Raw genomic sequence first — 18,230 nt, forward strand, 5'->3', positions numbered from 1 at the left:
GTTTCCTCTTCTGTAAAATTAGAATATTAATTTCTGTTTCATCTACCTTGTACAGTTATTAGAAGACTCAAAGTGTATAATGTACAGGTAGGAAATTTTCATATTTTAAGGCATCCATTATTATCAGTCAACATTATTATTTTCCCCAGTTTGGGCAATAAATGTTTGATCATGAGCAAATTACTCAAGCAAGCATCATTTTCCTTTTCACACAATTAAAGTAAGGAGTTGAAAGATATGATCTTATTTACTTTTAAAATTCTATGGTTTCATTGTCAGTTCAGTGAAAAAAGCCATTGCCTCCCTTGATTGATTAGAATTTCATTTCCTGAGTCTTTGAGGGTTTTCAATAAAGAAAAAAAAATCTATGTTAATTATCAATAATTTAAAAGGCTAATAAGGTTACCTGATGTATTTCCGGCTTTGATTCAACTTCTTGGAAAGATATTTCAAAGCTTTTTGACTTGGAAAAGAGGAATAAGAAATAGTGGCCGGGTATTCTATTTCTTCACAAGAAACGGGGCAGCTAGAGTTATGTGTTCCTACTGTACATAAATCCTTAAATTCAATGTGGTCTGAAATGAAAATCAGGACAGGGAATTCAGAGAAGAGAAATATTTCATCATGGGTAGGATAGTTTTATAAAGTTTATCATTTCACTTTCAATGTTAAAAAACAGTGGTTACCAACAACAAATGGTGTTTATATGTTACTCTGAATATAGCAGAGGAGATACAATATAAGGCCTGGAAGTTCCAATCTTTGAATTCATTGAGTCACTGGATTGGGATCTTTATTGGATTTAAGAAATTATTTTCAGGAAGTATCTGGGTCTATTTCTGTAAAATATCAGATATTTGGACAGAAGAATACCTGGGTCTATTTCTGTAAAATATCAGATATTTGGACAGAAGAAAGATGGAAAGTGTGTAAACATCTTCAGATTTGTCTCAACATACAATGGTAAGAAATGTGCTCCTGAGTATTTGCAGTTCCTTATTTCTGTTGGCCCAGTCACTTCCAAATCAACCACTGAGGTTCTCTGTTCAGTGATCTCTCTTGGCTCCTTCAGATCAACCAGGCTGTCCATGCAAATGCATACTAGAAAAAAGTCCCTGTAGCAGGTAGTGTTTGTCTCCAGCTTCCCTTTGGACCACCTCCCAGTGCTCATTCTCACTGCTCCTCATTCGTGGTAGATACTCAGGTTCTTGTTTTTCCTTTGGTTTTGATACTGAAACCCTTTGTTCTTGTGAATCAGTTGTTTACCAAGACCTCCTGGTTACTGACCAACTTTAGGTTTGCTTTTCAGACTCTAACTTTGAGTTCTCTAGGAGAAGTCAAAGCATGCATCTACTAGTTCTTTAGCATTGCTGGCAAAGACCACCACTCTTCTCCTACACTCACATGCACTCATACACTCCCATACACACATAGGCTCACATACACATACTCTCACACACACACTTACATACATATACTCTCATGTACATAATACTCTCTCACACACACAAACACACACACTCTTCTGACCCCCTTATCCCACAACAGTCCCCGCTGAACTGCATGCATGGTTTTTTTCCCCAAGCTCTCCCTCCAGCCTCCAACAAGGATAAGAAATCCGAAGAAATCTGGCAACATCATTTCAAGTCTATTGGTTAGTAATATGGCTTTTGCATATTCAGCCTGTGATCTACATAAAAAAAGATTCCTTCTACCTATAGCCATACCTTGAAATATTTTACAACCATTGAAAAGAACCTTTTAAATCTATTCCTGCTACCCTGGAGATATTTCCACAATGGGTTAGAAAAGCAAGTTGCATAGAAGGGTATATACTGGGATTCTGTTTTAATAAAACAACCAATGACTTCAAGTGATAAATATGGAGATGTATATGTGGAGAAAGTTACGGTAGGATATATATACTAAAGTGTTAGCGATTATTGCAGGTGAAGGTAAGAGGTGTGAAAGCAAAAAAAAGAGGGGGCTCTTTAATAAGAACTTGTCCCCAATAAATATGGCATGTACAGTTATAATACCATTTATGAAAAAATTTTATATGCCAAGTACATGCAATAAAGTGAATGAATGAAGGATTATTCCCAAACAGTGAGAGGAGTTCTCAGTAATAAAACTTCTACTTATTTTTACATGATTTCCTTTCTATTCTGTAGTATTTTAACTATTCACAATAAACTTGTTTTATTTGTGAAACAATAAAAAGCAACTAGGATATTTTGATTATAAAAAAGAACAAAATTTAAAAATTTAGATGTGTCTTAATATCAGAGGGTTTTTATTTGTGTATACTGCCTGTGTTTGTTAGCTACTATTTAAGAACACTTACAAAAAGATCTTCTCTTTATACTATATTCTGTTTAATTTCTGGGCTATCCATAGTTTGACTTAATGTCTCATATACTTTGAGCAACTTTAATATAAATCCTGAAAATAAAAGTAAATTAAGCACTTACCAAGTACAGGAGAAACACAGCTGAAGTACTTTTGTAGGTCACATTCTATCCCATATCCTTAAAAATAATAAGTGTAACATATAGAGACTTTACATTTTGTAAAATAAGTGATCTAATGACAAAAATACCTTTCTCACCTACATCTATCCATCCATTCATCCATCCACCCATTCTTCTATATGAACATCTATTCTTTCATAAGCAAAACTATGGAATCAAGTTAGTATCCAGTGAAAATATGTGTTGGGGGGAAGAATAATGCTTTTGTTTCTTTCCATACCTCTTTCCATCTGTCTATATCACTCTAAAATCTTTAAGCGGGAATAATAATTTTAAAATGTGAGTAGTTTTCAAATTTAAAATTACTTTCACAGTTATCATCTCATTTGATACGGTTCACAATCCTGTGATATGAGAATTTTCATTTTACAGATAAAGAAACTAAGCCTCAGAAAGAGTGGCTTGCTCAAGACCACACAGTTGGGGGAAACTTGGTACATTCTGTATATCTTCCATCCTGCTCCCTCTATCCATTTACACACACACACACACACACACACACGTTCCTGACAGAATGCCATTCCAGAGGTAGGATGGGGAGGGGGCAGGTAAGTACCAATATTTGTTAAGTACCCACTATAGATTGTGAGATAAGTAGTAAAATCACTATGTATCAGAGCTGGGTTTACTCCTACGGCTGATTCTAAAGACTTAGTCTTTTAGCCTTAATACAATATTTGTCTATTGCTATAGCCCATGTGACTCAGCAGTTAGCCACAATGTTTAGTCAGTAATCTTGAAAATAACCCAAAGGAGATTGTCCACTTACAATGTGCGGACAATTTGTGGAATGTTTGGATAACTGTAAGGAAGTGCTCTTTATGAATAAAATAAAATAAGTAAAAAAAAAAAATCTACCTCCAACACTGAGTTAGGAAAAAACCTCATTTTTCTGAATTATTTCTTGCTCTGGCAATATTTCTTCCATTATAAAGAGCAATTCAGAAAAAAAAGATGGTAGATGGAACACAGAAAACAAAAATAAAAACAAACAAACAAAAGAACAATGAAATTTTGGAAATAACAATATCTGAAAAGCTGTTTTGGAGATTGCTTCCTCAAATTGTTAGTGGAATTATCTCAGCGAATTTGTTTAACGTTTAGAATCTTCCGTTTATTCATATATCAGTACACTTAAAGGGATGTGTGAGAATCTAACCAAATAAGATCATATTCCTGAATGCATTTGATATATATGCTAAAGTTCATGCAGATATCATTCTTTGTGTTTTATATAGCACCTTGCCTAGTTTCTGGTCCACATTAGCCCGTAGGTTTTGGTTTAATAATAATAACTTTTAAAATTGTAAACATTATTCTGCATGAAACAATTCAGACTTCTTTCCAGCAACTTTGCCAATAAATTAGGAATGAGAAATCAGAGCCAGAGCCAGCAGTTTTATATAGAACAGCAGTTTTTGCAGTGGCCAGAGATCAATAATCTGGATACTAAAAAGAAGGATGTGATGATTCTGGAAACCTCTGGAAAATAATGAAACCACTTTTGCAAAATTTATATCTTTTTTACTTTTATTATTTTTTATATTATATATTTATATATAATATAATATATATTTTATATATATTTTATATTTATATTTTATATATTTTTTATTTTTATTATTACAGTGAAAGAGATTTGACCTAACTGACTCCATCTTGTTTCTAACCTCCAAGCTGTCCTTGTTCATTCTTGGGCGTTAGCTGAACTAACTTTGGGAGGAACTTAGTTTATGGTTTAGCTCTGAAACAAAGACAATAACAGCCCTTTTCCAAAACAAACTCCCTTCCTGCCTGGGGACTAGATTGCCTATGTAGGGCTAACAAATTAGCCACAAGATTAGAAATTATGTTTAGGGGTCATGCAGCTGGAGAGTGCAAGATTCTAAACCTCCCCAAATTGCTTATAGTGATAACATTACTATTGTAAAAGCTAAGATCAGTGCTTGAGATATGTTGCAGACCCTGCCTCCAATGATCAGCTGGCACCACCCAGATCAAAATCTGGCCCATCTGGTTTTGTGACCCCTACCCAGGAATTGACTCAGCGCAAAAAGACAGCTTCAACTCCACATGATTTCATCACTGATCTCACCAATCAGAACCCCTGATTCACTGGTTCACTGGTCCCCTACCCACCAAATTATCCTTAAAAACTCTTATCTCTGAATACTCAAGGAGACTGATTTGAGTCATAATAAAACTCCAATCTCCTGCACAGCCGGCTCTGCATGAATTAGTTTTTCTCTATTGCAATTCCTTTGTCTTGATAAATCAGCTCTGTCTAGGCAGCAGGCAAGGTGAGCCCGTTGGGCAGTTACAATATTTTGGCAGGTAGATTGTGTTACAATATATCTTTCTAGATATGCTGTGGGAGGGGGATGTAAGAGACCTGAATAAAAATATCTGACATTTACATAGACTATATCCTGTGCCAGGCACTATTTGAACCACTTACATACCCCTTTCATTCTTACAACAACCCTATAAGATGGGATTATTATCCCCTCCTCCATTTGACAGCAGAGGAGAGAGGTTATGTCACTTGTTCAAGATCACCTAGGGGAGAAATTGTGGAGCCGACATGAGCAGCCTGGTTGAGATCCAGCTCTTATTCACCCTGCTCCATTGCTTCCTTGAATGCTTGCCTCTCACCCATGGTTCTGGAAAAGTTGCAAATTGTATGAAAAGGAGGCCTGAAGTTAATTTTACAGTCCCAAAGAAAATAGCTTTTCAACAGTGAAATCTTCAGGCTTGGTAAGACATATCCATGATCTAATTTTTCTTTCAAAATTAAGAAAATCTTGGTGTGCTGTTTTAGATATTTGATACCGTCAAATTTTAGCCTTTGGGAGTAAGTATTGGGGCCCCACACTGATATCACAATTTTCTCTTCCAGAAATATCTGCGATGATTTTATAATGTAAAATTTGTCAGTCGAAGTTGTACTTGGCAAATGGATAATTTTCCAGTGTAGAATTTCAGAAGAATGGAAAACAATTTAGTGATATGTTGATTTGCTATGTTTCAAATTAAGTAAATATTAACATAAAATTCAAAGATATTTAGGACTAAACTTCTGGTGACTTTGTCATTAGTTGTCATTTTAGTCTGCAAAGAGAAGGAACAGGCTTAAGAATATAATAATTTTTTCTGTGAATGGGTCAGCAACATCTGTAATTACACTTAATAATACTTAATATTCCATTTGTATTTCAATACTCTATTTCTCCCAGACCTTTTGTAACCCTCTAAGAAACACTTAACTGTCTAGTTAAGTAAGGGGGCAGTTGGTCTTTATTTACCAGGAAGAAGAAAAGGCACACATCCACATTGCTTTTTTATGTGCTGGGCTTTGCATTCCTTCAAGCAACCGGAAGTGCTGTAGCTGCTAAAATTCTGCAGCTTGATGTTAGGATTGCATTCTCCCCAAGGGTATTCTTGATGAACTGTCTTAAGATAAGATAAATACTGGGTTCAGGAGATGTGTTTACATCAATTCACTTATTTTCCATCAAGAAGCTGGTACACATTTTTATTTTCCTCTCAGAGCTCTTCGATTTTCAAAACCAAAATTGGTTACATTTGTCTATTTTGCCTACTTTATTGACCTGAAATTCCCTGAAGCTAAGTATAATAGTGATCCTTAAACATATATCCCAAATGTGAATTAATAAAGTCAGACACATTGAGTATTCCAAAAATCAACTCATATAAGGAAAAAATATCATTTATGTAAATGTTATATTAGTGTAGTAATCAGCTCACCTACAAAACAGTGAAGAAAATCACATTTTAAAAAGATCCTTTCATAAGCAACTATTACGTGCCAGGCAACATGGTGTTGCAGAACTTTCTCCTTAGTTCAGCTAAAACTGGGCTCTTGTCACATGACCAGGAAAAATGAGGCTCGCGGACAAATAGAAGGGTGAGGAAAATGGAATTTATTGGGTGCAAAGGAAAAAAGAAAAATGACTCTCAGCTAAGTGAGAGAGAGTCCTGCTGGTAGGTTTCCCACCTCACAGATTGAATCTCAGACCATCCCACAGGAACAGGAGAGGCCAGGCTCCTCCCCACTGCAAACAGTGCAAACTTCCCAAGGCTCCAACCCTTGCTCCCAATGTGCAGGTGGGCATTTTTCAGAAAGTATCAGGTGGGAAAGGATAGCCTTCATCTGGGACAAGCAGTCCAGTTTTTCAGCCTTCAGGCTGTTTTAGGCTTGAAGGTGGGGTTTCACCAGGGGCCCTTGGCTGTCTCCTGTGTCTATCAATGGTAAGTGCTTTCTTTATGGTACTTCACTTAAACTTCCTTACTATGAAAGAAAAATATTACCCCTTCCCTATTTGTGCAGAGAGGAGATGCAAATTCAGGAAGCTAATTAAAGAAGTTACCGAGCAAGTAAGTGGCTGGCAAACAGAAACCTACCACACCAGCCTGACTCCAAGATTCCTGCTTTTCCCACTAATTTTCTCCTTCCCAGATAGTCTCATTGAAGAATCATAGCTCAGCAACTTAGGTACCTCTTTATACTTAATGACCCTTTCCATTTCTAATGAAATGTAAAGTTTGGATTTGATAGGCTTCCCAGCTTTCACTTATATAGTTTCTGTTTCCACTAATCATGTACCTTCAGATAAAGGAAAATAATCTGAAATGAAATTTTGGAATTTCTAATGGTGTTTTACAGGCATGGGAGAAAGGAATTTCTAGTGAAAAGCATTACTTATGTGTTTGATGCATTCACTACCCCACCTAATTTCCTCAGACTCAAGTATTTACCTTCACTTGGCGGATGGTTACCCTTGCGTGCATTCCCACAGGTGACAACAAGCCTAACCCATCAAACTGTGGCACCTTCTTTGGTGAATGGATAACAAAGATGATCCCAGCATCAACGAAACCAAGGGCTGGGTTATCAGTGAATGCCTCCTGAAACAAAAATATGTTTTTGCCCAAATTTCAAATTGACTATATCAGTTCTATACAAGTTTAGGATTTAGTTTTATCATCTCATGATAGCATTTGACTAATCCTAAATATTTTATGTTATATTTCTATCTCTTTTTGTCTAAAGTGTATGAAAATTAAAGACATACTTTAGTGGTTGAATCGGTGAAAGGAAAATATCTTGGGTCCCTTCAAGGTGAGGTCTACTCAGGACAGTCCTGAAATAATTGAGGCTTGTCTCATCATTTTTCTTGATTGATGTCTGGTAACCACAAAGGGATCCTGAGTGAAGGTGACCTGGCCTGCAGTAGCTAGCCTATCAGTGCTTGGTACCAGCTTGGGCACCTTATAGCCCAAACCAATAGGACGATTGCTGAACTCCAGGAACTCTTTCCTCCAGGGATCCCTGATCTTCCATTGTTTTTCATTTGGGGGTCTGAGGTTCATTCGCTATTTAAAAAACAAAAAACAAACAAACAAACAAAAACTCCTTTTGTTGTGGGAGTTTCCACTGCTTCCACCAAGGAATGTGAACCTACCTGCTTCTGCATCGGCAGAGAGCAGTTTTCAGCTTGGGCCCCATCACTAGGTAAGAAAACTGGTTTGGGATTCTTTCTTGCAAATTCTTTTTAAAGAACTAAAGTTAGCATTAACAACCAGCTGATGCTAATTTCTGCTTACACTTAGAGCGCTCAGAAATCATATAATTTGTGTGATCACTGTTAGTTTTGCTTAACTGTTTTGTTGTTTGTTTCTCTCTTGTGGGGTTTGTGTGTGTGTGTTTTGGTTTTTTCTCTCATTGGATTTGACCAACTCAAAACCCTCTAGCTCATGAGTATAGAATTTTCCACTCCAAAGAAATAGAGCACCTTGCTCCCCTAAGCCTTTTGGGACATTCTCATGTGACTGAGAATCACATGGGGGTGTCTGGGAGGAACACTCCCTAAAATGTGCAGTGGCTCTAAATAAGTATCCCCCTCAGAAGAACATACGTAGGGTCTAATCTCAGCTGGCAGGTGCATGTTAGGAGCCAACCCCTGCTGCATCTTGAGCACCTAACACACTGTGCCAGGTAGCTGCAACACAGGATGACTAATCTTGTTCAGGAGTAACAGCCCTGAAAAGCTAGGTCTGCTAGCAGCACATTTTGGGTCCAATACATGTCCCAACTTGGTCAAATCCAAAGGGGAACTCTAAACTATGGGGAACAAGGCCTCTGAAGTGGAAAGAAAACAGCAATCAAGAGGAAAAAGAAAGGAAAGATTTTTTATTTTGACTACTAAAGGGGCTTTATTTACATAACAAAGCCACCTTTTTATCAGCCAGACCAAACTGAAAGAGCAATGGCTGTACTTCTGAAATATGGTAATGAGGTCTAAAAAGAATTTTTTTAAAGAAGCTCAGTGGTTCAAAGTCAACTTAATTAAAAGATTAACATCCAAGATGTGTGTGTGTATGTGTGCATGTGTGCATGTTTGTATTTAAAAGGCCTTCAGGTTTTTGTGGGGTTTTTTTGTTTTTCTCTCCTAAGACTTTGTCTTTTTTTTGAGCAAAAGTTTTTTTTTCCTTCAGTTGACTGAATTCTGTTTTCACCTGATCTTTTGACTAAAATAGTTATTGCAACAGAGGCTACTCTTGGGTTTTTAAGGAAGAGTGTAGTTAAGACACTCAGAAATATCTTTGTTAAAAAAAAATTTAAGTGCACTCTGAAAGCATCACATGGTCTAACCTCAAAATAATTCTACCGTTTTTTGGAGACCCAGGATTCAATGTGAGCTCTGCCCAGAGCTTAGAGATCCAGTTAAAATATAGGTAGTCCCTATCTAAATAAAATTGGTCTCCTTATACAATATTATGATAGAGTTCTATAATTTTATGTTAGATTTGGCTCAAAGAAAAATAAAAGCATCTCCCTCTAGCACCAACAGACTTTTTCTCTCTGTACCTTATGATATAAAGTTTGCTATTTTATTTTCACCTGAGTTGTTTCCTATAATAAGCAAATTTAAGGCTATTTAGCTAATAACTGCCTAGGGTTGTAAAACAGGCTATCAAGAATCTGAATGTCTAAGATAGGAAAAAAATAATAAAAGGGTCTTCATGAATCTATAAAATGTACCTTTATTGGCATACCTAATATGTCTATGTATTTATATGTCATATACACAATATTTCACTACAGAAAATATATAAAAGGGCTCTAATTAATTGGCTTAAAGAAAAATAAAAGTGTTTAAATCATATATTTTATCAGGAAAAAAGAAAAGACAGTTCAAATTCTTTTTCAAGTTTATGTAACTTAAGTAAAATCTTTAATAAAAAAGCTAGCTTTAAAATTACTAGTAAAGTAATATCAGAAATGTCTTAAGAATTGCCAGCATACTTTTTTTGTTTATGTTTATTAATCAGGCTATTTCAACTTATCCCTGCCAAACACTATAAAATGTCAAAATTTGGCATAGAGATTACAAAACTGTAAACCCAGCCCCAAAGAGAATGATCATTACTTGTGTAGTTTTTAATAAATAAGACATTGATATTGGTTTAATGAAAATAGCTGCATCTTAAATTTTCAAAATTACCATAATTTTTTGTGGCTTTAGGCAGCCTAGTCCACAGGCAGTAAGGAGGTTTGTTTGGGAAAGGACTGCTATTGTCTTTGTTTCAAACCTAAACTATAAACTCAGTTCCTCCCAAAGTCCAGGAATGAACAAGGACAGCTTGGAGGTTAGAAGCAAGATGGAGTCAATTAGGTCGTATCTTTTTCACTGCCTCAGTTTTATTTTTGCAATGGCAGTTTCATAACTTTAAATCATGACTATCGCAGTTTTCCTAAATAATCTAGGTGAACAATTAAAATAAAATAGTTAGGTAAGGGATAAATACTTGTAGACAAACATGTCATAACTTAGAATATAAAGTTATATTCAGTTAAATAATAGATATTTCATTATGTGGGTATTTTCCAATAAATATAGAAAAACATTCTTGCTAAAAAAAGTGTGTCGTTTTTAAAAAAACATAAACAAATTTTGTCTAATTCAAAGCTTATCTAAAGGTTATGTATAAAACAAGGTAAGAAGAACAAGGAAACAAAAAGAGATGTAAAGAAAGTTATAAAAATAAGGAGGTTTTTTTGTGGTAAGAGAGCTTAAAGAGAAATAATATGGTAAATTTAGTCCTAAAATAAAATGACTGGTGGTTTAAGAAAGGAGAAGTGTTCAGGTCAAACCAGAAAGTTCAAGCATGTCATTAATAGTCAGTGTAAGTCACAATAAGGATTTATTTTTTAAAAAACCAAAAACTTTAATATGATCAAGTTGTCACATTATTATTGTGTTGGTTTGCTTAGGAAAAAAACTGAGATAAAAATTTTTGTTTTCAAATTAAGGTTATTACATCCATGTATCTTCCTGTATGTGCTTTTAAAGTCCTTGTGACATTAAGTTACAGGGCTTTGACTCCAGGGTCTAAAAAGGATACCAAGTCCTACTAAATCTTAAACACTAACAGCAATTAAAGCCTCATCTTCAGGCCCCATAGCAGATTCCAATAAAAATAAAATGCATTCCTGGCCAGGCACAGGAATTCACACCTGTAATCCCAGCATTTTGGGAGGCTGAGCAGTTGGATCACCTGAGGTCAGGAGTTCCAGACCAGCCTGGCCAATATGGTGAAACCCCATCTCTACTAAAAATACAAAAAATTCAGCTGGGCATGGTGGCGCATGCCTGTAGTCCCAGCTACTTGGGAGGCTGAGGTATGAGAATCACTTGAACCCAGTCAGCGGAAGTTGCAGTGAGCCAAGATCATATCACTGCACTCCAGCTTAGGTGACAGAGTGAGACTCTGTCTCAGTAAAAAAAAAAAATAAATAAATAAAATGCATTTTTGAGATGTGGGGCCAGAAATTAAAGCCATTCAACTCCTCGAGGCCTAGGGACTATTGAGGAAGAGGTGGGCATGTGAGATTGCAATGGGTGATATTAAAAGACAAAATAAGTTCAGTTTCTCTATAAATTAATCATGACTGTCAAAGGCACAATGATGCAAGACCAGCATATGGACTCCTGTGTCAGATTAACAAGGTTTTCTTGAAGCATTAACTAACTCCTTAATAAAGATCATAAAGGTTATAAAAGGCTTATGGAAGTTATATTTTATGGGCAAGATTAAATTTTATAGATTGTTTACAAAATTTTGGAAAACAAATTTAATTGGCTTCATGCTGTTTTTATTAGGGATTCTTATTTGGAAAATTAAGTCTCCTCTCTCAAAGAATGAAGTTTTTTTCTTTTTTAAAAAAAAATCCTTGAGTTATCACTTTGGTTAAATGAATGACTTTACAATAACCTGTAATCCTATTTCATAATATCAAATATTTTACACCTTTGATATTTGAAGATCTTTCTAAAATCAAATTACAAATTATGTCTTTTTCTGACCTAATTAATCCTTTAAGATATTAGTTTCCCTAAAGTCCAAAAATGACATAATTTGGCTTACTTGGTATAAAATTATACAGGAAGCATTGTCAAATATGAAATGGTGTTTGGTTTTATTTGGGCTGTATTTATGTAAATGTTATTGGTAAGTGTTCCAGAATTAATGGAAAGGCCTGTAATTCTGATATGACTTAGTGTACATTATCAATAATAATAATAATTGTTATGTTAAAATTATTGTGTACCACTGAGGTAACAAATTTCCTTCTCAATTGTGTCTTTGACTATGTCTGCCCTAAAACCTTTTTTCATCCAAGGACAATTGTGCTCATGTTTTGGTCCTCTTTAGAAGGTGTTTTTATAATCAGCTACAAAACTCTAACAGGTGCCCTTAAATGCAGGTTTCTGATAATTTTGGAGATTGTAACATCAGAAAAGAGGAAAAACTTTCAGGACTCATGGAGAGCTAAAATGTTCATGAGTATTAAACAGAACAGGAATTAACTGCATGGACTCAAATAATCTTTTTTACTTTTTACTTAAAATGTTTGCTGATCCTTTGTTTTGTTTTTCAGAGTCTTAAAACTTTTATTTTGAGCTACAATTTAGAATACTCCTATGAACAAAACGTGGAGCATACTTTATTCTGTCTGCCTGATTTCTCCAGAATTTGGAAACTATTTGTGGGTATTCTTAACTTGTGGCAATACAGTTATTTGCATAAGTGCAATAAGAATCTGTTTTCACTTGTAACAGGACACAATTGGAGAAACTGATTATTTTACCAAGGCTTTTACTGGAATGGTGTGCTTTCCTTTAAGGAATCAAACTTGGCTTATGAAACCAATAATGTCCTTGGAAAAACTGACCTCATATTTTGTGTACAGAGTCCCTGTACAGGGTTTCTGACCTGTGGTAAGTAAAGAATGTCACTTTCTGACAGGCCCAGAAGCTCCAAGTTTATCTCGGAACCTCGAGTGGCGAGGAGATTCACCCAACTCATAAGTACTTGATGGCACAAATCTATGGCTGGGCTCGGCTTTTAAAAAGTCTTATCTGAGATTCCTTCTATGGAACAAAGTTCCACCAAAGGCAATTTAAAAGCCTATGTAAAAAATAACTATTCTTGGTGCACTGTATACAAATAATTTGGCAAAGTAAAATAAAGCAAACTAGTCCTAACATGATTTGTCTTTAGCAAAAATGGGAAATTTTATGTCCTAATTAATCCTTTAGTTAGGATTAGAGAAGAGAGAAAAATTATGTTTCCAAAACTAGGGTACACCTGTTGTTAGATTCTAGTCTTGCCCAGTGTTTTTCAATTTTTATTATTTTCTACAGTTTGGACCAAATTCTATTTTTTCTTGGCTACAAGCCTTCAAAATAATGTTTTCAATTTTTTTCTTTTTTTTCCCCATATTTCCTAATTTGGAGTCACTGAAAACTAAGCTGTGCTTTCTTAAAGTCCGGCAAACTGAAGCCAGTCAACTTAAACTTTATAAGAAAGTAACTGCAGCCTATTTACATACATAAGCCACTTTTCATACCTGCCTACTGATGTATGGACTTCAAAGTAACGTGGCCTATATGAATTTTTCCAGGATTGTTCTTTTGTTTGCTGTTGTTTTTCTCCCTTCCTCCCCCTATTTTCTCTTCATAGAACATGAGACTTTGCAATCTGCTAAAAATAAGCTTTTGGGACCTACCCATCTAGTAATAAACCATCCTAACCACGAGAAATCAGATGAAAACTGAGACCAGAGACTCATATTCTCCTAAAATGCTTTCTCCTAAAGATTTTTTTTTTAAAGGGAGCAGGGGAATGGGAAAGGAAATTATCTTGGGCCCTGTCAAACTGGGAGCTGCCTCCCATTCTATTTAAAGTTATTCCTTTGCTCACTGAGATGAATGCCTATTCTGATTGCCTCCTTTGGAAAGGCCAATCAGAAACTCAAAAAAAATGCAACCATTTGTCTCTCACCTACCTATGACCTTGAAGCCTCCTCCCTGCTTCAAGTTGTCCCCACCTTTCTGGATAAAACCAATGTATGTCTTAGATATATTAATTGATGTCTCATGTCTTCCTAAAATGTATAAAACCAAGTTGTGCCCTGACTACCCTGGACTACCTCAGGACTTCCTGAGGCTGTGTCATGGGTGCCTGTTCTTAACTTTGGCAAATAAACTTTCTAAAATGATTGAGACTTGTCTCACCGTTTTTCTCAATTGACAATCATTGCTCAAGACCTCTATAGTTTTCCATGGATCACATTTCATCTTAGATAGGTGCAGGTAAGTATTTACAATTACTGTTAATGATCTTGTTCCCTCTGGCCTTCTCTTCACCTAGTTGCCTTTTAGTTGCTTCCCTCTTGGCTGTTTTCTTTGACTCATTTGCTTAGAAAATCATTTGGCCCTCTTCATTTTGCAATTAAAATCCCTGCCCTTATGTAAAATTCAAATTCATTTTCCCATAAGAGTGAAGATTTACCCTATTTCTTTAACACTAATGTTCTTTTTAATAAATCTTTTGTCAGATGAAGAAATTTAAGAGTAAACTTCTGGTGACTGTCATTAGTTGTAATTTTAGGCTATAAGAAGAAGGCACAGGCTTAAGAATATAAATATAAAGAATATCGTCTATGAATGGATCAACTGCCTATGTAATTACATTTAACAAACATACTAAATATTCTATTTGTAATTCAAAACTCTATTTCTCCTGGCCCTTTTGTAACCCTCTAAGAAACACTTAACTGTCTAGTCTGGAGAAATATCTCAATGTTATTTACCTATGGAACATTGCATTGAATTTGTAGATGTTCATTGCATTCTAAAAATATTTGGAAAATTCTAGTTTGTAAAAATTGATAATATGATGTTCGAACTGACCATAGGGCTAATATTTGAATGACTCGAAAGTATTAATCAAATACATTACAAGTATATGTAGGTACATGCATTAAAGTTTGCAGTGTTATGTTTGGACGTAAAGAAAAATATCTTGAATGGGATACAAAAGGAAGCTATGAAGAGTACATTACTGGAGATTCTTTAAAAGTAGCCAATGGCATGATTCACTTGGATTGGGAGGTGAATGCAGGAACATCAATTTTATTTTTCATCTTTGTCATTAATTGTATGATTTTGGATACTTAATCAATCAGCATTTTACAATCCTCTTTTATAAAACCATAATAATAAAGTAGAATGCCTTAAAATGTGTAATACTAGAAGTAGTTATTTAAACAAAAGGTCAGAATTAACTAATCTTGGGTGGGAGCTATACTAGGAACCCTTGAAGAAAACACCACTGCATTTCTTAGGTGTTTGAACATCTGCCTCCCAGGACTAAACACTTAGAACTTATTAGGTCAATTTCAGCTTTCCAAAAGCTGGGCTTGGACAAAATCTATTTATATAATATTCTTTATATAACCATTATGTTTTCCATCACTTTTCCAGATATACATTCTATAGTTTGTCAAATGTGTATGTATAGTTTCTTTCTAAAACATGTGACATTTACATAAACGTATTTCTAAAATTATTGTTCAATGCAAAGAGTTCTCTTAAAATAGCTACATACATTGCAACTTAGAATCTCTGGGTTTTCTTATTTTGTGGCATGAACATTCCCTGGAGTTGATAATTTAAGTCAGTAGGATAGCTAAAAATCTCCAGTTTATGCCTCAAAATTTTGCCCGTTTAATTTCTAAGCCAGTAGTTATATAAAATCCATAGGAGTCTAGACTAAATTAACAAAAACTGAAATAATATCCAATGTGTGGGAACTGTCTGATATGGCCCAATAGTCTGATCAAGTTTTTGAAACCCCCACACATTCTCGTTTGTCTTGAACCTGGAGAAAATTCAGTACCTGATTCACATTGAAGAGCAAGTTCAAACCTCTTCCAGAGACACTCACTTTTCTCTTTGCTTGGAGAGTTTCACCATGATTAAAAGTAAAACAATTTCCATATTCAGTGAAGACATGTGCAAAATCCTCCAATATGTAAATGAACCAAAAAAAACCATCAATTTGATATTTTTGTCACTTCTCAAGTTTGCTATAACCTTTTTTTTTAAAGCACAAATACCTAACAAGACTGCAGAAATATCAGAGAGAATAGTCTGATTTATATGTGTATTCAGTGATAGTTTTTTTTTTTGGTAATATGCATTCGTCAATTTGCATGTGATTATTTAAAGGAGACATTTTCATATAAAATTAAGCATGTATTTAAAACATTTAAAAGAATTACTTGTTTAATGTTTTCCTGAAGATGTATGGAAACATGTTTTTATCTGTGGAGCACTACTTCAGCATCCTTTCTTGGAGGAGCTATGCCTAATGTAACCTGTATGGTCACAGTGTGGCAGTCAATCGCATGACCCTTTTACCCTCCTTTTACCCTCCTTTTCCAACCACTACAGAGGTGTGCATGGGACACAAGCTGGGCCAAGCTTAAACCTCACCTTCTTGCCTCAGTGGTTGGTTCAAGAATTGATATGTGTCCCAAGCGGAGCTAATTAGAGTCTTTGGTGAGATTATTAAGTGGATACTGGAGTGCTAAACTCTGATAATGAGTCTAGGGGGAGTCAGCAGCCATTTTGGTGAGGTGTGGGGAGAACTGATACAGAAAGAAGCCAACCAGAATTATGAGATGGAAACAAAGTCAGAATCTTAAAGACAGTCTTGGAGTCCGTTGGTTCAGCATTTTTTGAAGCCAGACCTACTGTTGGAGTTCCCGCTTAATTAAGCCAATTCATTACTTTTAGTCTTCAGTTTACTAGAACAGAAATGGGTTTCTGTAATATGCAACTGAAAAATTTCTCTAACACGAAATTTTTTGGTGGTAAGTTAAACTTGTTGGTGAATAAAAACAGCATAAGAAAGCTTACTTTCCAAGTTAAGAGTTTAGGCCAGAACCTCACCTCTGTGAAATGTCTCTCAGGCATTTTTTTCTGCTTACTGTGTGCTAAGGCGGCCTACCAAAAACATAAGAAATTGTATTGAAGAACCAATAATTTGTGTTTACTTAGGCTCCCCTAACAACACAGGCTACAGAATTGCTGATACAGGAAATATGGCATCAAATTGTCTGTATAGTTCTTTATTAATAGATTACAGATAGATCTAGTACTTTATCTTAAATGTAGATTAATTTTATAAACAATAATAACAGGATTTTGTATTTGTTATGTATTTGTTTTGTATTTGTTATGAGTGAATGTATATTATATATAATATATACTAGTTATTATATATAATATATAATATATAATAATAATATATAAATTTTTCATAGTTAAATGCTGGGATCCTCTTATTTTCTATAGTCTCTAATGCAATACCATAAGCATATAAGCAGAGTGATGGATATTTGGTGATTATAAAAATACTATGTTGGAATAGGTTGTTTGTTGATGAATGAAAAAAATTAAAATATCCTCTTGTGTTAAATTGTTTTTCTTTTGGAGGGACTATACTACAAGAAAGGCAATCAAGTTTTCTCTTTTCTATCTTTCCTTATCTAACTGCTTGAAAGAGGAAATTTGTCTCATGTGTATTCCATACTCCTGATATCATAAGGCTGAGCTAATGAAATAGAATCTGTAAGCAAATTTGGATTGATTCACCATGGGAGTAAATGCCGTGGGAGCTCAATGTGAAACAGTGCAGTAACGGAACTTATTACTTTGATTATATTTGAAGAATAGAAAATCGTTACCTTTGGGCTACATGGCTTTCCAAAAAACTCACAGGCCAACAAAGTGCTATTGTTGAGATAAAAACCTTTGTTCCTGATAAATTCCGCAATGCTGAAGTTTTGGTGACTTGCAGCAAAATCAGTAGCCTCTCTAGAGCCAGTGGAATTGGCAGTAATTTTTTGAAGATGGAGGACTTTGGATACAATGTGCCATAAGAAAAAAATAACACCAAATTTGGCTACAGCATCTGTTTGGAACCTATTAGCAGGAATGAAGGCAATAGTTAGAATAATGAAAACTTGTAATTATCTGGAAGACAGATACCAACATCTAGATTCTATTAGCTTCTTCTTATCTCCCACACTCTCCCTTATTTGCAAGACATTTAAGCAAAATTTGATGCCTAAGAAGTCTTTGACCCATTGTGCAATTAATCTTGTATTTGCACATGTAGTTTCATTTACCTAGAATATTCCCCGGACCTTGATCTGGATGACACCTAATGGATCTTCAAGATTCAATTTAAAGGAAGAGGTGGGAATATATAGTTCTTAAAAATGCATTTAGGAGTCAGATTTCCTGTGTGTGG

General features: G+C 35.1%; 1 protein-coding gene across 1 annotated transcript in view; it reads right to left on the minus strand.

The window, feature by feature from the left end:
- ASIC5 (acid sensing ion channel subunit family member 5) overlaps positions 1-18,230 on the minus strand; it is a 36,396-nt gene that overhangs the window by 6,547 nt on the left and 11,619 nt on the right. The window contains exons 3-8 of the mRNA XM_001139934.4: positions 17,662-17,899; positions 15,807-15,932; positions 7,314-7,463; positions 5,840-5,987; positions 2,475-2,531; positions 407-575 (exon numbers count right to left, since the gene is read on the minus strand). Coding sequence (XP_001139934.1) covers positions 407-575; positions 2,475-2,531; positions 5,840-5,987; positions 7,314-7,463; positions 15,807-15,932; positions 17,662-17,899 — 888 coding nt within the window. The remainder of the gene's footprint in view (positions 1-406; positions 576-2,474; positions 2,532-5,839; positions 5,988-7,313; positions 7,464-15,806; positions 15,933-17,661; positions 17,900-18,230) is intronic.

This window comes from Pan troglodytes, chromosome 3, assembly GCF_028858775.2.
Source record: "Pan troglodytes isolate AG18354 chromosome 3, NHGRI_mPanTro3-v2.0_pri, whole genome shotgun sequence".
Classification (NCBI taxonomy): Eukaryota; Metazoa; Chordata; class Mammalia; order Primates; family Hominidae; genus Pan; species Pan troglodytes.